Here is a 24,751-nt window from a genome sequence, read left to right as displayed (position 1 = left end):
TGTACGTTCAACTCTAGAGGTAAACTCTGAATATAAATTAAAGATAAGAATAAACATTTGAACTATTTTTTACTTGTTACTGAAACAAATGACCTCAATAATCCTATGTACTCCTCATGGTACTGTTTTTATTGGTGCGTAAAAAGGAATGATGTGACATTCGAGTCAGCAGGTGTGTTACACCACTGAATAAAACTGTACTATATGTATCAAGAGTTTGTTGACCTTGAGTAGCTTTGACTTCACAGTCACCCAGTGCACAGACTACAAACCATATATTCACTCTACAAACCTGTCAACATACTGGGATAGAGGTTTCCCCTGCAGCAAGTGGTAGAAACAATGCACACATCTTTTCTCCTATATCCACATATCATGCTAATATGTCCTTAATCCAATTTGTATAAGTGTACAAGGCAAGTACCATAAAGGGCAGACAAAACAATGAGAGAACTATGTTTTTGGAAAGGATAAATAACATCCCCAAACAATGAATTTTGTACCTACATCATACTGACCATGTATCTGATTTTTAGGTTTTAATCTTTTTTTTTTGTAAATCATTTTTTATTGTACAAAGAAATAGGCAAGTTTACATCATGTCAAATAATTGCAACATAATTTCTCAATGTACAAATAACATTTTTCTTTTTTATCACAAACATAAATGAGAGAGGAAAATAAAAAAATAAAATAAAAGAAGGGGACAGAAATAGAATGGAAAAGAGAAAAGGGCAAGAAAGGAGACAGAGGAGGGGAAGAGAGAGGAGACTGAGACTAACCAAGTCACTGAATAGTGTGTTTTCCTGGTGTTTCTCATGAAACATACAACGACTTCCTGTTAATACCAGTTTAGCTGAGCATTTGCCAATCATTCACATTTTGGATAAAACTTAACCTCATCCACTAGGCTTTAATCTTGATACCATCTGGGTTACTAAATATAGCAGTGACCATCTCATGAGTCGTGACACTAAGATGTTACCTGCACTGGCCGCCCATCATCCTGTCCAATCATGTTTCTCCACTCAAGCAAGGATCGTTGGATACTTTCGAGTCCAGTCTCCCACAGCCTAACACTGCCTCCCATGTCCACAGTAACAACTCCTCTGTTTCCCAGTGCTGCCACAATGATGTCAGTGTCAGATATTTTAGACAGCCAAGATGTGTAGGGAGACACTGATGTTGCCCTGAAAATAAATAACTTCATTATAAGCAATTATTAAAAGGCACTTATCCTTTTACTGTATAATATGACTACCACACAAGGTGACTTGAAGTCAATGCAGCGAGCCCCTCTGAGTGTTGCAGTTAACTGCATATTACATGTTAAAACATGGACCAAGATATTTTATAGTAGTTGATATTTTACTTATATATTTGTGAATGTTACAAGACAAATATTCAGATATATTACTTTTAGTGGGTCTTTGCACATTTTACATCTATGTGAAACATTAGCTTGAGATAGGAATAAGTTTACAAGATTCCGATTTTTCATCATGACATGTTTCCTGGCATTAGATGAGATGTGACAAGAGACCAAAGGCTGCAGGGTGAAAACGGGAGAAGGCACATTTATAAGAGATTGTCAAATTTAGTTGTCTTACTATAGGGAAAATGATGCTCAGACAAAGATTTGGGTCACTCCAGGAAAAAACTATTTAGTGCTACATTGACAGTAACATCTATAATGCAGGATGTTAATCAGGGGACATCACTACTATGTGTGTATCAACACATATGAGCACCTGTGAATATATATATATATATACAAGTTAACCCGTGCATGATACTCATGCATTCTAGTCAAATCAAGCTACTTAAGGTGTTAAAAAGGTTCTTGTCATGCATTTGGGCCATAGCCCAGGCCTCAACCACCAACCACTCCCTTTTTTTTCCCGCACACACTAAGAATTTAGTAGGTCAGTGTATAACTCCGCCCAGTAGGTTGCGCTGCAGCTTGGTTTTATTTTTTCCACACACACACAGACAGACTAACACACGCCACTAGACATTTATATTATAGATAGTTGTCAAAGTGGAAATTTGGCAGTGGGAATGGAGGTTATTGGAGTCTGATAGTTTTACAATAAAGGCAGTCGGAGACGTGGCATGCCACTGTAAATCCCCGCATACACTATATCAATATATGTATATGTGTATATATACTGTGTATATATATATATATATATATATATATATATATATATATATTTATTTATTAATATATATCTCGATCAGATATGATGTATAACCACCTGCTCAAGTCAACACCTTGAGCTCTTTGTCATGTTCCTCAAACCATTATCCTGCTGAAATAGGCCACTGCCATCAAGGAATACTGTTGCCATGAAGGGGTGTACTGTGTCTGCAACAATGTTTAGGTAGGTGGGATGTGTCAAAATAACCTCCCCATGAATGCCAGACCCAAGGTTTCCCAGCAGAACATTGCCCAGAGCATCACACTGCCTCTGCCAGCTTGCCTTCTTCCCATAGAACATCCTGGTTCCATCTCTTCCCCCAGTAATCGATGACTGTCCAAATGATATAAAATTAAACGTGATTCATCAGTCTGGGCCACCTTCATCCACTGCTCCATGATCCAGTAACGATGCTCACGTGCCCATTGTAGGTACTTTCGGCAGTGAACAGGGGCCAGCATGGGTACTCTAACAGGTCTGCGGCTATGCAGCCCCATACGCATCAAGCTCCGATGCACTGTGTGTTTTGACACCTTTTTATCATAGCCAGCATGAAGTTTTTCAGCAATTTGTGCTACAGTGGCTCTTCTGTGGAATTGGACCAAACAGGCTAGCTAGCCTTCGCGCCCCAGAAGCATCAATGAACCTTGACCCTGTCACCGGCTGTCCTTCCTTGGATTTGACGTTTTCTCAAAGTCACTCAGATCCTTACGGTTGCTGATTGTTCCTACTTCCAACACATCAACTTCAAGATCTGACTGTTCACTTGCTGCCTAATATATCCCACCCCCTGACAGGTGCCATTGTAATAAGATAATCAATGCTATTCACTTCACTTGTTCGTGGTTTCAACACTGCGGCTGATCGGTGTGTGTATATATATATATATATACACATTTAATGTCTGTTGTGTGTATGTCAAAAGACTGTAAGCAAGTGGCAGGTGTTCTTATTCATTCCTCACTTACGCCATCATTGTATGATTTTGTGATTATGATACGTTAGACTCTGCACCTCTAGGAGGGTAGCACCAACTGGAGCAACCTTTCGGGAAGTTCCCAGAGCCTTCAAGTGTGGCAATACTGGTTCATTGATGAACTAGTAGAATGTACTTGTATGGAAACAATGCTCTAATGGTTAAAAATTAGTGCTGACATTTCTAGTTTTCATTAGTCATTTTTATACAAAGTACATGCATACTGCTAGATTTATGACAGCCTGAACATGTGAAGGTAAGAAGAACTCCCCCGGAGAACCCTGGAGTGGCTGGAAAAAAATGTAAGTGCCTATTCAGACTTTTCTTAGCTTTTGCAATACTTACACATTTGCAGATATACCTTAGAAAATACATTAGAATCTATAAGTTAAACACGCTGACTGAACCTTTTTTTTTCATTGATAATCCTATGGATTTGCTATACTACTGATTGTACATGGATGGTCTCTTAACACTTTTTATCTACCGCCATTGAAGACTAGAGACACTGAGGTATGAGTGGCCTAGACAACACTTTGGGTATATTTACTAAACTGTGGGTTTGAAAAAGTGGAGATGTTGCCTATAGCAACCAATCAAATTCTAGTTAGCATTTATTTAGTACATTCTACAAAATGATAGCTACAATCTGATTGGTTGCTATAGGCAACATCTCCACTTTTTCAAACCTGCAGTTTAGTAAATATACCCCTGGACTCTATACTGATTTCTATATGAAGGAAAACACTGTTTAGTACAATATCCACTGTGCCAAATCTTTATACACTGTTATATATTTCAGGCCAGATTTTTATTTTTGGTTTATTTTCATGATATTCATGTATGTTGAATATTAGTTAACTTAAAATCTGTATACTTACCAATTAACATCCCTTTTACTAATACTCATTACAGCATGTTATTCACCATACATTCATAATTTCTTTCCCACATACAAGTTCTTATTATTTACTTTTGCGCCTGAGAATATTTGTTTTATAGATTTACGACAGCGACGGAACTACCAGAAATTATAAACCAAAGTGCAATATATTTTAAATATGCCAGTCCCAAAATAGAATATGCTTACACCAAAACCAATCCTTACCTGGGAACTGGAATATACTTCAGTTTCTTTGAATTAAGATCTGTAACTTCTATATATGCAGATGAATATGGAGGAACAGTATCTATAATTGAAAATAAAGAGTTAAAACAATTCTAAAACTCAATACTGCAGATGACTGTAAATAACAGTTTTGTAGTGCTGCCATTAAAAAGGCAAATTGTGTACAAGTAAACAAAGCTACGTTGACATGGTTTCTCCAGCGGAAATGTCGAACCTGATTATGAAAGGAGCTTATTTGGCTATCAATTAAATCCTTATAAAATGCAATGGGAAGTTTGCATGGTATGAGTTGAGAAGCATGACAAAAGTACACTGTATATAATTTCTGTCATTCTTTCAGCGATGTTGACGTACATTGATTTATTTATAGGCTTTAAAAGTTATCACTAGACTATGAATGGCCTCTCACATCAAAGAGAAAGGGATATTCATAGAGGCCAGACAAAACATATTAATGAAACAGATTACATTAAAAGCTCTAGATTCATAAATTGTTGCTTCAAAACAAAGTATTTGAGACTTGTAGCTCACTAACTGTACTGTAAAGAATTGTTGTGCATTTTACGGCACTTATTTCATCTGGAATATGCATGGGATTGAACAGAGCTGAATTATTACTACAATAATATATTAATATAGCAAATATTTTACTATAAACTTTTCAACTATATAATAAATTCTCAACTATATTTTGTGTTTTTTTTGCCCTAGGCTTCACTCCCCACTGACTAGTAGAAAAAAAAAAAGAAGTCTTTCTCCAGGGACCCCCAGCCAGCGCAGGTGAATTGGTACTGGGCACCCTAGAAGTAAGCGAGTGGAGTGACATCACAGCACCAAACTCACAGCTTGTCATGGGCATGGAGAAGTAGCAACCAGCAGCATCATAGCACAAGCTAATTTAAATATTTAAACTCACCTCCTTGTCAGCTAATGATGAGGTAAGAAGTTTCATAGGTAGGGAGCAGCATGGGAGAAGACTTGGAGACCGGAGTGGGAGAAAATAATGAGGGAGGAAAACAGTTGAAGGTCAGAGGCCGAGCAGAGTGGATTTGCTGGGGTGTATATTGTGAGGAGGGCAGCTATATGAAGGGAAGTGTTGGAGATGGCCTTGTAGTCTTGTAGTTGAGGGTGAGCAGTTTAAACTTCATTCATGAGGCAATGAGGAGCCCGTGAACGAACGTACAGAGAGGAGCAGCAGATGAGGAGTGGCAGAAAAGGAAGATAAGTCTAGTCACTGGTCCCAGAGAGAGACCCTTTCTGGGTCACTGCAAACTATAAATAACTTCTCTGTGGATGGGGAGGGCCCTGAACTCTTCACCACTCCCTTGCTAGTCACAGGTGCACATCTGCCTGTGCAGAAAGGGAGGGACGGGAAGCCCATGGACTCAAGCCCTCTCACAATGGAGCCGTCAGCCCCCATCCTTTATCCTCCCATCAGGCCTAGGTACGGCCTTCTGTCACCTTAAACTGCTGAGTAGCTGATGCCCTCTATTCCATTTTTTCTTTTAAAGCATGTTTCAGTAGCAGCCATGCTGTAAACCTGCTCCTAACCTCTAGAACACACTCCCAATTAGATTATCCACTAGTCAAGGCCTCAAATGTGCCCTAAAGACCGATCTCTTCATTCAAGCCTACCAGCCTTCCTTCTAACTTCTCTGACCCTGCAACTCTCAACTCTATTCCCCCACTCAGTATCACTCTCTTTGTGTCTGCCTCTCCCCTCTAAAAAGTCAGCTCCCTCTTTACTAGTGTTTTTTGCTTATGTAAACATGGAATATTTAAAGTTGTAATTATATAATTATGTTGTCTGTATTTATTTAATTTTGTTGTTTGTTCAAACCCTCAATGTACAGAGCCAAGGACCACTGGTGGAGCTTTAAATAAATTATTATAATAATAAAAATAAATTATAATAATAATAGGCCAAACGGGTTAGCAGTCATTTCTAATAAATAACCACAAGCATGCTATTTGCTATATTACCAAAGAACTGTGGAAGATTTGCATAGAATATCCTTGGCATCACTCATTTAAGTCATCTGCAGAATTGTACATTATTCCCTTTCTTTAACAAATCTTCTTACTCAAGGTATTTCTTCACATATAACATAACAACTCATCCCACTGGCTGGCCATCCCCGGGTGCCTTACTATGCCAGGGAAGCCTACCCAGTACCTTCTAGGGTTCCAATAGTCACTCAAGCAAGTGCAGTTAGAAAGAAAAAACAATACATTTACTGTAATAAAAAAATTGCTAGAATATTATATACGCACAGTAAATAAATGCCAGGCAGGTTTACCACATCATCTGTCTCTTACCCCACTAGCTTAAAGAGTTACAGTCACCTGGCTGTCCAGACTTGAAGACTCATGGATCTGCATATGTACTCCACTAGCAAAGAACGGCAATTTAAGATTAGCCACCCTGCAGCTTCCAGCCATCAATCCTGAAAATTAACACTCCCTCCTCCCCTCAAGTGGTTCCTTATATGCAGGGTCAAATTTCTATAGTGCTTTCCCATCCCTGGGCAAACCCCTGGCTCTCTCCCTGTTAAACATTGGTGGGTGCTGAATCAGGGGTTGGAGGGGGAGTTGAGATGAGCTGTGCTTTCACAGAAGCCCTCCTTGCTGGGTTCCAGACAAAATGTCTGGATTCGTTCTGTTGAGAATAATGGATACTAATTGACCTTCTCCCTCACCTGCATCCTGCAATCTGATCCTTACCCATAGCCCACCTGGCTTCACTTTAAGCACAATGAATAACACCTTCACTGCAATATCAACAAGATACAACAATATACATATTTACAATGAGTAACATATAGTGAAAAGGAACAATGTCCCCTTATCCATATGAAATTAGACACTGTAGCTGTACTCTGGTGAGCTGGGGAACAAAAAACAGGGCTATAAAAAGTACATGTTGTAAAGCTAAATACTTTGTGAGAAACGAGGGACAGGCTGGTTGAGGTGAAATCAAGCTTGTTTCGTCAGATGCAATATTCAAAAGAATGGGTTGCTATGGGCTACAACATATGAACAGACATTTATTATTATTGTTTGTTAATTTATATAGCATAACTATATTACTCTATGCTGTAAAGAGAATATTTATGATTCATATCAGTCCCTGCCACATTGGAACATACAGTCTACATTCCTTAACACACATTCATACACACTAGGGTCCAATTTACTCATCAAACAATTAACCTACCAGTATGTTTTTGGAGTATAGGAGGAAACCCATGCAAACACAGGGAGAACATACAAACTCTACACAGATAGGGAACTGGTCGGGAATCGAATTCATGACCCCAACGTTGTGAGGCAGCAATGCTAACCAATAAGCTGCCCATATTAAATATGATACCACAGAGCTCTGCACCATCTTCAAAAAATTTCTTTCTTATAGTAAGTTAATGTTACAAGGAAGGCATTTTCATGAAATCAAGCACGTTTTCTACTACACTATATACAGCTTACTATAAATAAACTGGCTGCATATGTGTTATAATGAATAATGTGGTTACTACAACAGATGCTTCACAGTTAATAATTGAGTCACACAACCCAAAAAATATACCTCCTCCTTCTCGCATACTTTACACACACTATGTTAAATGAATTTGTCACCTCAAATTCACACTGTTTATAAATGTACTAAGTTAAGAATGACTAAATGACACCGACTTCAGTAGCATATCAAACATTCAATATGGTCGCGTATAACAGTACTGTCAATACCAAGAGAACAATAATACTGCAAATTGTTAATAAATTACTAAATTTGCATAATACAAATTAGCAATATATGAGGTTACTAGCAAACGTAACCCAGTCTGCATGAGTATGGAATTGTACCATTCCCCTACTTACAAAGGAACAGCTATTATGTGGGATTAAACATCAGTCCACAAACAACGTTCCAGTTTTTAGCCTAAATTGTCAACTACACAAACACACCCAGGAGGGTCTATTTTGTTAGAATCCTGTGTGAACTGTGTAAGGAAAGCAGAGCACCTGGAGAAAACCCATGCAAACCTGAGGAGCACATACAAACTCAAGGATGATGAGGAAATAGTATCAGCTCTATGATTAGTTTTAGACATCCATGCACAGATGAAAGAGATGAAAGATATTAAGAGATGCTGGCCAAAACAACAGAAGTGTGAACAACAGAGGACAGGAAAGACCTGTCAACATGCAAGTCATATTGGAACCTGTAGGAGGATATTAGTTTTCCAAAATATTGGTTACAGAGGTTGGACTAAATCTAAGAATATATTCTTACTCTATATGTATCATCATTGTGCATAGCAATATCAGTTTTCAAACACTCTCCATATAACAGGCACTGCAATGGACAATGTCTTATCATGATGATTGCCCACACTTAATAATCGATAAACACTTGATACTGATGTAACTAGTGGTCAAAGTGGAAATTTAGAAGTGCTGGTATGGAACGTTCACTTTGAAAGAAACAACTGGGTGCCGCCTAGGCCCCCCGAAGGATTAGGGATTTTAATAGAGTGAAATTAATTTTAGATGCATTTTAACACTATATAGTATAATATAAAACCTATTAAATTATGCAAGGCTATTCACCCTTCGTCACCCAGCTCTCCTGTGTCCAATAACTTTCTTCTGTGTCTCTCCACCACTCCCTCATGTCTCCTTTGTGTACTCATCACACTGCAAACTACACACTCCTATACCTCACCAGCGTCTTTGTCTCAATCACTTCAATGTGCACTCCTGGCTGCTGAGTAATGATAATCACTCCTCTACCCATGTGGTAGGGACTGAGCTCAATGTCCTCCTGCTTTTCCAGGTCCACAAAGAAAACACAGCCCACTGAGTTCATACAGGCACGATTCTTGATCACAATAGAGAGGGTTTTACATCTGCGCAAATACCCAGTGTGAGTAGATAATGGCTGCCAAAGAGTGGAGACAGTGAAAGGGGGGGAAGACCCCTCCCCCCTGAGTAACTTGTAAACAACCACAAATAAAATTTGGGGTAGTCCCCAGGCGCCTATACAGAGACAATGAAGTCAAGTGGGCGAAAAAGGTGTTTATTTGAATGAATCCATAATAATGAACGTTGGCATAGAATATATTTTCTTCTATGACTGCGATATAAAAACATAACTATAAAAGGAGGCCAAGTGGCCTCTGCTAAACACCCTGATGAAGCCCTGTACTGGGTGAAACGCGTAGGTTACTCATTCAAACCGGATTTACCGACATTCAGCAGCACTCATCCTTTTCACTGACAAGCCGGCCGTAAGCTTACACAGACCGGATAGCAACTACCACATGCGCGAACTTTCAACTCTCACTCGGCAGCTGGATTCCCTTCAGCACGGACAGAGATTCATACAACAGCTCCCCTGGACGGATGTTTGGGAGATAAACTCTGCAAAGCGGGGTGAGTTTGTTTTGTTTATGACCCTTTGCCCCTATGTGGTGAATTGGAGCCGCTGTGGGTTCACTCCACTCATACTGATTTTGTCTTGATACATAAAGACTGTTCTGCTTTGTAAAGAACTACAACACCCATTGTTGTTTGGGCCTATACACATGGCTATTGCACCATCTTTGCAACTTTACAATTAATTACTCTGGACTCTATCATCCATTTATGCATAACAGCTTACTATCTTGTGAATTTTATTTACCAGCAAGACTGCTGGAAAATCTTTGCTGTGTTTCACGTTTTTAATATATGTTTTTATATCACAGTCATAGAAGAAAATATATTCTATGCCAACGTTCATTATTATGAATTCATTCAAATAAACACCTATTTCGCCCACTTGACTTCATTGTCTCTGTATAGGCGCCTGGGGACTACCCCAAATTTTATTTGTGGTTGTTTACACGATTCTTGATCAGTCTGACAAGAGCAGTGATTCCTAGACAGCACTGTCCTGAAGAGATGCTCATATTTCCCTGAGTCTGTGTATTTTTTAAACCCTTCTCATGGTCTCACTTAGCAGGGGCTGCCCTTAGATCTCCCCAGGCTTCAACTCACTTGCAGGTACCCTGCAGTGTGTGGCTCCAGCATGTCAGGAAAGCAGGATTCCAATCAGCGAGACGCCTGCTGCCTTCCACAAGGCATATTATAGTGCAAAAGTCACAAAATAGTAGCATTGTGTCCAACCCCACCTGATAACACTTAATACAATATACATAAAAAATACATACATACTTACATGGTTCCCCAACACAATTAAGTACTCCTAGATCCACCATCCCATGGTCACTGCCCCAGTACAGATAAACACTTCACAATGGGATGTCTCTATGCTGTCCCTACACCAAAGTCATTCACACTTTGTGACTCAATATCTGGGACCTAAGGACCAAGTCAGTGCCAGGGTAACAGACGCACCTTCTGGTTACCCATCCCAACAGACAAAAATGTGGCCTCAAATTTGCGGATTTACCCTTTCCAACACCTGTAACCAAGTGAACTTCTGAAGCTAACACTTCCGCTCCTAGCACAACTGGACAGGATTCCAGATCCTGTTGCTCAGGTGGGTCTATGTGGCAGCAAGGCAAGTCCCAAGGGCAATCTATTTTGCACGTAACCCAGCCAGTAGAATCAGAAGCAGGTTTTGTGAGTCAGGCAGCTCCAGGAATCTTTACCTCAAAGGAGACACTGGGGTGTCTTTACCTCAAAGGAGATTGCTTCCTGCTGGCAGCATCTCAGGACCTCAATCTTGACATCTACCTTGTCGGTTCTCCCAGTCAGCAGGCCTACCCAGCAGTGGACAATTCACCACACATACTTCGACCAAATTAGCTACATCTTTTGGGTACTGTGTGCTGTGGTCACTCACCCATTCTAAGCCCTTAGAAGCCAGTTTCAGCAAAAACTTCTCCAACACTACCACATCCTTTTATCTCAGCAGCAGTAACTGTATTATTTCCACAAGTCATCAGTTGTATGCCATGCGCAGCTGGTTGGTAAACTCAGCTTTAGGTCTCCAAAGGCCAACTCAGGTCAAAAGTGCACTTTTTATAATTGCCACATGCTGTAGGGCTATGGTATGCTTCGAACGCGCATAGTGTCAGACTGGTAACTAGATATTCATGACACTCTGCCTCCTCCTGAACAGCCCTCATGGACTAAAATACCTGAAGATTCATGTTGATGCCTGGTAAAGTCTCACCGAAAGCAGTAATGTCTCTATATACCAGGCAAGGCCCCTATCTGGGGGTAAATGTATGAAGCTCCAGGTTCTTCAACACCCGCAAGTTCGGCGTCTTCAGCGCTTAAATTTACAAGTTTCCCTTTACAAGGCAGCGCCGCTTTAAATTTAAGCGCTGAAGACGCCGAACTCGCGGGTGTTGAAGTACCCGGAGCTTCATACATTTACCCCCTGGTGTTGTATCCTCATGAACAGCTGGATGGGGAGGTAACTGTATAGGTACCCCCAGTGCATAATCCATTGCGCAGACATTTTTCTGTTACCGGCAGGTGCCACGTTGGCAATGTGACAGTGTCACTGGGATCCTCGCACTAAGGTCTGCCCCATCTGACATTCCCTGTACTATGGGACATACATCAAGCTATTTATGTTTGCAGCTTACATTTCATACAAACTGCCTAGACATTTTGGGGGGAATTCAATTCTCTGCAGCAATTTTTTTTTAACGCTGCGTAAAAAAATGCAAAACGATCCGCATGTGTTTGGATATGCAATTGCAGCCGTTTTTACTTAACGCAACATTAAAAATCATTGTATTCAATTTGAAAACCAGTAACGCCACCCCCCCTGAATGTTAAATATTGGTGCATGCAAACTTTTAGGGTAGTAGAGGAGATGGTTTAACGCGGCCATCTAGAATAAAAAAAAATGCATTGACATACACTGGCATACATTTGTATTGCATTACACAACCTTTTCTTTTTATCATATCTACATACAGCACTTTTATTTACTAAACTTTTTTTTAACTATACAATTATCTATACCATGACAAAACACATTAGTACATACATATTAGTAAATACATACATTTTTTTTTCCCAAAAATTGAAAATGGATATATTGTTGGACCCTTTATCAACTGAAACTCTTAGGTTTTGTATAAAACCAGAACCCTGAGTCTTAAGACTACATTGGTTCCATTATTCCCAGGGGAGAAACAGATTAGTGGTACTCAAAATGTCTGGGTAATTTGTGGGAGATTTAAGATGTGTACTCATGTTAGGAGAAAATACACCCTTTAGCTTGATTTGCCCTAAATCTAAAACCCTTAGTGCAGGGTTGTCCAACCCGCGGGCCGCATGCGGCCCAGCCCGCCTGTAAATGTGGCCCAGCGGTTGTGGCAAGGGGGCAGCTCTGTTAATGAAAAAAATATCCTGCAAAAAAAAATAATGAAAATACTTACCTTGCGGTCACGTCAGCTGGCGCTCCGGCTCCCTCCCTGGTCTCCTCCGTGTGGCGCTCGCAGTGAATGTCGGGGGTGACGTCATCACACCCGACATCCATTGTGTAGTGCGGCACAGAGGAGTCACCCGTGCGAACTATCAGCAGCAGTGAAAGATTATCCAGTATCTTATTGTTGTTACTCTGAATTTGGACTTTCTGCACCATGCAATTATGAACTAGCTGTGTTCTCTGTATGTATCTAATATAAATATTAAGAGATGATTGTATTTTTAATATTTTAAACCATTTTAAATGTGCAGTGCTGAGTAGGGTGAAATTATCACCTACTGTTACCCTCATCGGAGGCTGCTCCATGAGCCATTTTTCCCGCCACCCTATCTTTAAATCTCTGTAGATTTCTATTAGTCCTCCTGATGCTACCTATATCGGTGACCATTTCAAACTGGTCAATAAAAAGAATAATTCATGGGTGCAGAAAGAGAGGAAAAAAAAGTTTTTGGCATTTAATTCCCCGAACCCCACTAAGGGGCAGATGCAGGTAAGTTAAATTGTAGCTGGTAATGGGACTACTGCTTTAATCATGATTCTGCAACAGGTTTCCTAACTCTTACTAACTTCATTTCCAAGTAAGTTTAATATGTTAACTATGTTTTCTATGTTTTTTTTGGATGATCAGCCATCGTTAGTGTTAGTGTATTTTATGTGCGGCCCAAACCAACTCGTCGTCTTCCAATGTGGCCCAGGGAAGATAAAAGGTTGGACACCCCTGCCTTAGTGTTTCATTTTGCCTGCAGCACCCCTGCACTGAGCTCTGCCCACCCCAGGGATTAACCCTCATTGGCTGACATTTGGTAAGAGGACAGCATGCTTAATTATTTACATTTAAGTCAGGGTGTCCTGTGAAATTCTGCTTTGTGCTGTGATGTTGGTGCTCCTCCATGGCAGTGATAGACTGGAGCATGTCACAGACATGGTGGAACATCCCACTCCTCTGTTCTAGTGTAGACAACATTAAAAAAAAAAAAAGAGAATCAGCTATAGACTATATGCACCCTAAGGACATCACAGCTGGCAAAGTCTACTTATTCGCAAGATCCAAACATGTCTGTCCAGGAAAAAATCTGTACAGCTTACCATAGCCCTGATAAGCGATTATATAAGATGAGTTTGTATACAGTTAGAAGCTCTTTTGATCTCTGATCAAGCTGTCAGATACTTGTCACATCTATATCTGAGATTAGCTCAGACTGTCGGCTGAGGTTGTAACTGTGAGCTCATGTCAGATCAAGCTACAAATCTAGAATTTAAGAGCAGAAAAGAAAGTACTGGTTTATGATGGATTTTAAGTATGTATTCTTTGTTCTCTGTTTTTTAGTTTACTATTTTATAACTAGATCTAAACACAAGCCATATGTTTGCATTATTGAATTTGCTAACTGTATGGGCCCCCATAACAACACTGAAACACTACAAAATGGATCGGTCACCATCTCTTTAAAAAAGTTCTTCCTGAAGTTACCTTTCAGTCTTCCTCTCCCAAGTTCCAAAGTGTGGACCCTTGCTCTAGAAATAATCTTATTTTTTTTTAAAAACAATATAGCCCTCCTATCATATCACCCTGTCCCTTCTCTCCACTTAGGGTACATTTTCCACACTTGAAGTCTTCTCTGATATGTTTTACTATGCAGCCCATGCACCACTTTAGTAAGTGTAACCTCCATCTTCCTGCTACTATTACCTCCTCCTATATAACCAACTGTTCTACTGGCTTTTCCCACTGCTTGTCTACGCTGCTTGGTGTCATTTATATCATCTGCAACTATAACTCCCTGTCCTTTTCCTTTGCTGCTGTAGACATTACATCACCTATCACTCTGGATTCTTTCAGATGTTTGTCCCCTACATGCTGTATTTTACATTTCAATGTATTCAATTTAAGATTCCCCACTTTAGTCTTCTCCTCTATTTTGACTAAAATACTGTGCATTTGATTTGCCCCTTCTGGGATATCAAACCTGTTACAAATCTTTGTATCACATGTAAAATGCAAACCTTGCCTTGTAGACCACAAATAATATCACTACAACAATGTCCTCTCTCTTTTAGCCAAGCCTATGTCCATTCTACTCCTTCTGAGTTAAATCCAAGAATTTTCACTTAATTAACTCACTGAATTAATTTATTGTGCTATGCTGCATCAAAAGCCTTGCTAAATTTTATTCACTGATCAATCACATTAGCTACTGAGTAAAACAATCCAAAATCTACTAAATTGATTTGACAATCTCCCAACAGCAAATCCATGTTGCATTGGATTTTGTAATTTGTGTCTGACTCTAAATAGTCAACAATTCTCTTTTTTCTTTTGTTATACCATTAGCTGGTGATACTTAAGGTTCTATAATTATTATAGTCTTCCTTACTGCATGTTTTATGTAGTGGGGCTACACTTACCATGCCCTAATCACCTGGAATTACTCATGTCAGCAGTGATTGGTAACAAACTTTGGTTAATAGCACTACTCTTAATTCTTTTAATACTGTTGGATATATACTATCTGGACCCATTGACTTACATACTTTATATCTGATTTTGACAGTTCAAGTGACACCTTTTCTATAAAAAATAAATTTGTGTTGAGAGTAGAGGAGGCTATATTTTTACCTCAAGGCGAGCCCTGTGATTTTTTAACAGTAACTATAGAGCAAAAATATTTTTTATGTAGTCTACAATTCCTTTGTTTCCAACATATCCGTTCCTTTCAGTTTTTTGCTTTGCTATTCCTCTTTTTATAGCTCTTACACTAATGTATCTATCCATTTTTTACTGACTGTGCAGTCTTTTCTTTTGTTTTCACTTTAGTACAATTTATTTAGTCTCACTAGCTTTACATGTGTTATAATCCTCCTCTGACTGAAAGTCTATATTTCTTATATCATCATCATCAGGTATTTATATAGCGCCACTAATTCCGCAGCACTGTACAGAGAACATCAGTCCCTGCCCCATTGGAGCTTACAGTCTAAATACCCTAACATAAGAAAGACAGAGAGTCTAGGGTCAAATTTTTTTTTAACATGAATGGTATATATTAGATTTGTAGTAGTAGTAAATGGGGGTACAGAAAAAAAGGGAGCAAGGGAAGGGTACAGAGTTGGCGCAGACATTACAAAGTTTATTTGACAATATAATATTCAGTAATGCACATCATAACAGAATCTAGATTGTCAAGTGGTCAGATGTTAGTGTAACAAGAAAATCTTGGTAGGAGCCTAGAGGTGTGATGGATGTGGTGGAATTTAGAGTCAATTTAATAGCAGCCAATTCACCTACTTATATGTTTATTGAGTGTGGGAGGTAATCAGAACATCTGGAGGAAACCCACGTAAGGGGTGAACATACAAACGCCACACAGATAAGGCCATGGCCGGAAAACTAACTCATGACCCCAGTGCTGTGTGGCAGAAGTGCTAACCACTAAGCACTGTGCTATCATTTTCTTATAACAACTACCACTTCCTTCCATAATGGTCTTTTTCTTTTAATAGCATACCTGGCACAATACAGTAGTGCTATAGTATAGTATAGCTTAATTCTCTGTTCCTGAACTTCACTTGTACATTTTTAAACCGTCAGAGATTCTTAGGAATGATTTATCATTAGACTAAAGTCAATTATGGTTGACTGTGTATTAAACAGCACTAACAAGTTCTCTCCTATTCCATTCATACTAGACCTCTATTTTATTACCTTGTGTGAGAATTCCCTAACCAATTACTTGAGCCCCACACATGCAGTCAAGATGGTCACTACTCCTGAATGAATTACCTACTGGCAGATTCAAGTTCACGTTAGGCATAATGATATATTCCATAATTCTAAAATCATTACTCCAATAATCATACCAATCATGTTAAGTTTAGGGTCCTGCACTATGTGGTGTATCTGCGCGAAGCCATTCATGACAGTAAAGGGTTTGTCAAATCATACTTTCCTACACGTGTTACCTTATTTACAGCTGGTTGTTTGTAAGAGGTGATGCTGGTAGATAGGAGTGTTTGCCTTCACTCACAGTAATAGTCAAATAATACTTCTACAAATAATACTTCTACAATGAAACATGTGACAAGCTGGTAATCCCTGTGTGGAATATTCAATAACATACAAATATGGCTTGTGGTAAAATTCATCATTAATGTGGTAAGTAATGGTTCTCAAAAGCTTACTAGTGGAGACATTCAGGAATAGTAATCAAGAAATATGTTATGGTAGTGGATGAGGCAATGTATCGGTTTAAGTACACCTTTGGGTGAGCAGTGGGTTCTAAATCCTTTCACAAGTAAATGCCTATATTAATCTCTAGCCTTGTCCAAGAATTCAAGAAGACCCCGAGTCTCTGCAGGGACATGCCTGATTTTCAAATAAAGATGTTCTACACCATGGATAGCGCACAGATTACTACTTCGGCTTTCAATAAAGTCTTCTATTGTACTTGTTGCAAGATGAAACTAAGCCACTTTGCATTCTATTAACTGCAATAGGGGATACTTTACCAAATGATAATAATAGACATTAGAAAACATGTTAAGTCTTACCTTTAGGATAAATATCTTTTAAAGGCACATCTGCAGATGGCACGGCTCTGACCACTTGGTTAGCTGCTAGCAAATTTATGCAATTACTTTTCTTCACATTTCCAAATTTAGCTCGTCCTGGTTGGAAAAACTGATCACTGGGAGCTCCGTGGTTGCCCAGAGAAGACTTCCTCTTCCAGCTGTAAACTTTACTTGGTGACTATAATCAAGATAGGAGTCAATGTTTAATACTGTTATTTTACTTTTCACAGATACAAACATCTATACATTTTAAAAATGCAAATTAGGAATCAATATTTGCATCGTTTGGTTAAAAACTTAGAATCACATATTACAATCGGTTGGGTTTGTGACGGTAATCAATTCTTAAGTTTGCAATAACATGTAATATACAAGTAACATTGACAGACACAATTTGATGGTTTCTGCATAAAGATGAATAAGAATCATACTTTATACTATACTGTTATACTTCTACTTTGGTCCCATGCCCAAATGTTTTTTACCCTATATATAATAAACATTTAGACTTTTCAGAGGGAGAACTTAATATACAATAGGATTGAACAATCAAGAGACCGGTGGTCAAGTAGTTTATGAAGTTCACGATGCCGTCCTAAATTGCACACCACCTATAGGCTATATTAATCTATGTATATAGTACTGTGAACAATACATGTATAAGTAGTGCATACTGATGTCAACACTTTAGTGGAAATTAGGAAAGTTTGTGTCTCAAAGTATTGTTCAATGTATTTTTTTTATGGATATTATTTAAACTGTAAAGAGAACTCCTCAGTGACTTGTAATATCCATATCATTAACAGCAGGAAGTCAATTTCCCCATATATAATGTCCAGCAGTAAAACCCATTGAAATTATACTTAAATAGTGAAAAAATATGTAAAGTGGTATAAAAAACTGCAGCACTGTCACAACAACATCTATCTAAATTGTAGAGGAGTTATTTCATTCACATCACTTTTTAAGAATGTGGTTAACAAAGGGTGTAAATTGACTGTCCATTCAGTATTGTTATTTTACCAAGGTTCCAGTAGTTCGCTGATACAATAACCTAAGCACTTAGTGAAAGCAATGCTCTCTCCATCTCAGAGAAAGCAATGCTCTCTCCATCTCAGAGAAAGCAACGGTCTCTCCATCTCAGAGAAAGCAACGGTCTCTCCATTTCAGAGAAAGCAACGGTGTCTCCATCTCAGAGAAAGCAACTGTCTCTCCATCTCAGAGAAAGCAACGTTCTCTCCATCTCAGAGAAAGCAACGTTCTCTCCATCTCAGAGAAAGCAACGCTCTCTCCATCTCAGAGAAAGCAACGCTCTCTCCATCTCAGAGAAAGCAACGCTCTCTCCATCTCAGAGAAAGCAACGCTCTCTCCATCTCAGAGAAAGCAACGCTCTCTCCATCTCAGAGAAAGCAACGCTCTCTCCATCTCAGAGAAAGCAACGCTCTCTCCATCTCAGAGAAAGCAACGCTCTCTCCATCTCAGAGAAAGCAACGCTCTCTCCATCTCAGAGAAAGCAACGCTCTCTCCATCTCAGAGAAAGCAACGGTCTCTCCATCTCAGAGAAAGCAATGCTCTCTCCATCTCAGAGAAAGCAATGCTCTCTCCATCTCAGAGAAAGCAATGGTCTCTCCATCTCAGAGAAAGCATGGGTCTCTCCATCTCAGAGAAAGCAATGCTCTCTCCATCTCAGAGAAAGCAATGCTCTCTCCATCTCAGAGAAAGCAATGCTCTCTCCATCTCAGAGAAAGCAATGCTCTCTCCATCTCAGAAAAAGCAATGCTCTCTCCATCTCAGAGAAAGCAATGCTCTCTCCATCTCAGAGAAAGCAATGGTCTCTCTATCCTAAAGTCCTATTTTCTGCCACTACAGTATACCAAAAATAAAACTGTCTCGGCACCCTCATGATAACTTGGGTTTGAGACTAATGGAATTATTTTATTTTTTATAAAAACTTTTCAATCTAATTGGATGGTAGTTTGAGTTTTCGTATTCCATAAAGGCATATTTCAAGTATTACAAGCCTACGGGTCACTGTTGCATTTTAAGTTGGTCCTCATATGCTTTTCTTTATAAACAAATAAAAATGGCTGTGTTGCCATATCAAACATATTTTATCAGTTTTCTTGTACAGATTATAAAATGAAATCTGTAACTACTTATGAGTAACCTTTTATCTAGACAAATATCAGCTAATGTCTGATTCTCTGCTATGGGTTATAGCTGCATCATGTTAATAAGTAAGACTTGTGTGAAGATACCGGTTTATCTGACCCAATGCTACCCACTTCACGTGGCTGGCTGGCCACTTACAGGTGTCTTCCTACGCCAGGGAAGTCTACCCAGTACCTTCTAGGATTCGTATAGTCACTCAGGCAAATGCAGTTAGAAAGTAAAACAATACATTTAATGTAATAAAAACAATCACAAGATTATTATGTACATACATTAAATAAATGGCAGGCAGGTTTACCACATCATCTGTCCCTTACCCCACTAGCTTAAGGAGTTACAGTCACCTGGCTGTCCAGACTTGATGACCCATGGATCTCTCTCAGCTGCATATGTAGACTCTGGTAACCAGACCTTGCACCTTCCAGCAATCAAATCACAGAATGAACACCCTCTCCCCACATGGCGTGGCTCCTTATATCTACGGCCTAATTTCCACAGAGCTTTCCCTCTCTGGGCACACCCCTGGGCCTCTCCTTGTTAAACATTGGCCAGTATTGGACTAGGGGACGTTGGAGAGGGGAGTGAAGATGAGCTGTCCTTCCACAGACCCTCCTTTGCTAGATGGCATGTCTGGACTAGTTTTGTGAGAACAATGGACACTAATTAGTTTTCCCACTCCAGTATCTTACAACCTGATCCCTACCCATAACCCTCTAGCTTCACTTTAAGAACAATGAATAACAACCTCACCGCCACATCACCAATATACAATAAACAATATATATATTTACAATGAGCTACCATGTCCCCTTATCCACATGTAATTAGACACTGCAGTTGTAGTCTGTCGAGCTGGGGAACAAAAGCAAGGGCTAAAAAAAGTAATGTATATAGAATGGATATAGAAATTATGTTTTAGAAATTGTATAAGACTCCATAGCCTTTCAACAAATCTCAATGTTCCTATTATATAAAATGAATAGCTCTACATAATTTAGACTAGGACTGTCCAACTGTAGGCCCTTGGCTGGATGTAGCTCTCTGAGGCTTCTTGGTGGCCCCCTCTTCCCTGATAACTTTAATAGACTATTGCATTACACAATTTTACCAGTATTCTGTCCAAGAGCTCCTAATTATACAGTTGTATGCAAAGCTTTGGACATCCCCAAACAAATTGCATGTTTCTCTACATCTCTAAGTAAGAAGCAGTTAACACAATCTCTACATGGTACAAAGTTAAATATGTCATAAGTCAGATAAGACTTTTTCATTCTTGTTTTAGAAATTTTTCCCACTGCTTCCCAGAAGTTTTTGAGCTTAGACGTAATCTTAAGTACATGCACTGCATTTCTGAGATGAAGGCTTTTGAAAAAGCCTGCAAATGCTATTTCAAAACCTTAATCTTTAGTTCCAGTATGATCTGCACGGTTGATTTAGAAGTATGTTTTAGATTGCTGCCCTGCTGAAATATTCAACCTCTTGTTTTAATTTCTTCACTGCCTCTGGCATATTGTCTTCTAGTCTTTGCTGACATTCCACTAGGACAACATTTCCTGTGCCACTGGCTGCCACACAACTTTAAGCACAACAGATCCGCTCTATGATTAATGGTTGGCAAGGTGTTCTTCAAATGTTTCAAATCTATTTTTCTCCAAATGTCTTCTGTGGTTTTAGACAAAAAGATATATCTTTATGTCTTCAGTCAACAGCACTAATAAGGCATGAGTATGTCTCTAAGTATGGGAACTGATGTATCTAGCCAGCCCACTTTCTCAATCTTGCTAATGTATATACACACACATATATATACACACACATATATAATATATATATATATATATATATATATATATACATACATACATATATACACACACACATATATATTATATATATATATATATATATATATATATATATATATATATATATATATATATATATATATATATATATATAAAAAAACACATAGTAATGGTGTGTCAGAACCACAGCATTTGGCCAGTTGGAAAGTCTGTATCTGTCATTAACAACTTTCCTCTACATACAACCACAGGTTTCTTTTCTATGCCCAAGAAAAGCTGAGAGAATGTACTAGATGGCAATATAAAGTACACACAAGTTCAAATTGCTTAAGTTAATTTTGAATCTGTAAACTAACCCCTGAATTTTCTTAACACTTACAATTAGATCTGGAAAGCCCACAACTATTGTAGCATAGTTATTCTCATTGGAAAGGATCCTATTGGGGGAGTTAATCCTCTGTCCAATGGCTGCACTCAAGTTCTCAGGTGGTAACGGATCACTGGAAATGGCATCCAGGCTGCAAGGCTCCGAGTCTGGGGCAAGAGAAAGAGCATAAGGCTGTAGTAAATGTGTTATTACATGTCTAGTAAACAGTGTTTAACCTAATATTAAAAGTAATTGACTGTTTATCTGACATACAGCTAGGTAAAAAAAACTGCTTGTCTGATAGAAACTTCTATTTTGCTTTAAAAGGCTTATTTCACCGCACAACCAAGATACACAGTAGTCCGATTCTAGTATCTGCTGTTTCATTTAATACCTGTAGTCACTCCAAAACCTGCGCTTGCTGCATCCTCATGCAGGGCATGTAGCTGGCATCCCGCAGTGTTCTCAGCTTCCATGTGCAATGGTGTGGTCAGAAGAAACTTCCTGCAGAGTTGAATAGAGTGATACCAATATCAGACATTTCACCTCTAATGGTTTTCTCACACATACTGCTATCTACAACTCCTATTAAAATGCTCTGGACACTGCTAAACAAACATACTTTCAATCTCTCATCTCTGTCAAGCTTCTAACCCCAAACGCCTCTCTAACACATTTAAATCTCTTCTCAACCCTCTCACCCCAAACCCTCCGACTACTATCAATGCCTAGGATCCTGCTTCCTACTTCAAGGACAAGATTAATAAGATCAAACTAGAAGTTGATAAGGACTTTTGTAGAATTAATCCAAAAACGAAGTCTCTTCAGAATATGTTCTTTATTTATGTATGCGCAATACAGACCATTCAATTCAAATAGAATAATGGTAATTCAACAATATCTTTGCAAGCCTTTTATCTCTTAAAAAAACACAAACTAATACCTAGATAAAAGGCATCATAAAATACTTTAGACCAATATCACTCCACATTTCAGGAACTATCAATATCTCCCCCTCGCCCCCCAGGTATAGGCATTAATCCAAATTAATCTTACCACATCTTATCAGGCGCTAATTTACTGTACCACAACTTCCCTATTCCCTTAATATGTATAATGGAGGGCACATTTCCTTTAGATACATTACTGCAATACTTTTTAGACATGTTTCTCCACATACCTTAAGCAATATGTCTATAACTGTAAAACAGCTTCATTTGTCAACATATATTTATGCACGTAGCTCTGTTAACTCTTAAGCATCCTAACTTTATTTTATAACCAGCTTTAATTCAACTTCCATTTGTGTGGATTGATTATCCATATCAAAGTGGTATTCTCTTCTTCGACTGGCAATCAGCTCAATTCCTTCCCAGCACCCTCCGACACCCTCTCTTCATTTGATCCCACAAATGAAGATGAGGAATCTACTCTCTTCTTATCATCCTACTCTACCTCCTGTCCTTATGATCCAATACCATCACAAATTGGTAGATCCCTGTCTCCTTTGCTCATTCCACCTCTAACTAAAATCTGCAATCTCTCTCTCTCTACTGGTATCTTCCTGTCATAATACAAGCACGCAGTGATTACTCCTATTTTGGAAAAAAAAATTCTGACCCAAATTTCCTCTCAAATTACCATCCCATCTCCCAGCTCCTATGCCTCTTCAAGCTTCTAGAGAGAATTGCCTACACTGGCCTTGTACGCTTTCTTCCTACAAATAACCTATTGGATCCTCTTCAGTCAGGATTTTGTTTTGTAACGCTCCACAGGTACTGCATTGACTAAGGCTGTCAATGATTTGATCACTGCTAAATATAAAGGCCATTACTCACTTTTAATTATCCTAGGTCTTTCTGTTGCATTTGACACTGTTGACCACTCTCCCTCTTATACAATCGGTACAATCTCTAGGTCTTCAAGACACTGTCCTATCTTGGTCCTCATCCTATCTAATTATTCTTTCAGTGTTAATTTCTCTGGATCCACCTCTGTTCCGCTTCCCTTATCAGTTGGAGTAGCACAAAGCTTGGTAATAGGTCCTCTGCTGTTCTCGATCTATTCCACTTCTCTTGGAAAACTAATAAGCTCCATCAGATTTCACAATCATCTCTATGCAAATGATACAAAAATATCTATCATCTCCGGATCTCTTGCCATATGTGTTGGCCCACATTTCTGCTATTTCATTTTGGATGGCTTCTCGTCAACTCAAACTCAATCTTTCAAAAACAGAACTAATAATAATATTTCCACTTGCCAATAGAAGTTACTTACCTGACATTTCTATTTCTGTTGACAACATGACCATAAATCCCACCCTGCATCCTTGACTCTATCCTTTGTTTCCCCACATCGACTCTATATTTAAATCACGCTGCATACATCTAAAAGACATTTCCAGAATACGCACATATCTCACACAAGACACTGCAAAAACTTTAATTCATGCACTCATCATCTCCCGAATTGAATGTTGGAACTCCCTCCTTACTGGTTTTCCCCGAATCAGACTCACCCCTAAGATCTATTTTGCATGCAGCGGCTAGATTGATTTTCCTTGCAAATCGTTCTTCCTCTGCTGAGCCACTCTGTCAGTCTCTAGATTGATTGCTTGTTTTTACTGAATCCAATATAAAATACTTCTAATATACAAGGCCGTCAACAAAACTGCACCTACATACATCTCCTCACTTGTCTCATAATATCTATCAACTTGACACCTCCGTTCTGCACAAGATCTGTGTCTCTCATTACAAGCTCCCATCCCCCGGTTACAGCACTCTTTTCGAGCTGCACCCACTTTGTGGAAATCTTACCCTCACACACTAAGACTTTCCTCTTGTCTTCAAACCTTCAAGTGTTCTCTGAAAACCCACTTCTTAAGGCAAGCTTATAATATTCCTCAACCAGCCTCTTATCCTTCCTAGGTTACTCTATTACCACCATTAACACAGTTCACACAAGAATACGATCCTCTGAGTCTCTGACGAACATTGCTGTGTAACTGGATCATATGGCCCACTATGCACTCTTGAACTCTGCATTCTGGCTAGACCAATTTG

At 39.0% G+C, this 24,751-nt stretch overlaps 1 protein-coding gene across 3 annotated transcripts in view; it reads right to left on the bottom strand.

The window, feature by feature from the left end:
* Positions 1-24,751, bottom strand: part of VWA8 (von Willebrand factor A domain containing 8) — a 278,034-nt gene that overhangs the window by 80,900 nt on the left and 172,383 nt on the right. For all 3 annotated transcript variants that reach the window (XM_075199773.1, XM_075199771.1, XM_075199774.1), the window contains 5 exons: positions 22,078-22,187; positions 21,696-21,850; positions 17,319-17,517; positions 4,289-4,370; positions 986-1,190 (listed from right to left, as the gene is read on the bottom strand). In XM_075199773.1, the coding sequence (XP_075055874.1) occupies positions 986-1,190; positions 4,289-4,370; positions 17,319-17,517; positions 21,696-21,850; positions 22,078-22,187 (751 nt within the window). The remainder of the gene's footprint in view (positions 1-985; positions 1,191-4,288; positions 4,371-17,318; positions 17,518-21,695; positions 21,851-22,077; positions 22,188-24,751) is intronic.

Source organism: Mixophyes fleayi, chromosome 2 (genome assembly GCF_038048845.1).
Source record: "Mixophyes fleayi isolate aMixFle1 chromosome 2, aMixFle1.hap1, whole genome shotgun sequence".
In the NCBI taxonomy this organism is placed as follows: Eukaryota; Metazoa; Chordata; class Amphibia; order Anura; family Limnodynastidae; genus Mixophyes; species Mixophyes fleayi.
The sequence above is the reverse complement of the archived record's forward strand: the minus strand, read 5'-3'. Positions and strand labels throughout refer to the sequence as shown.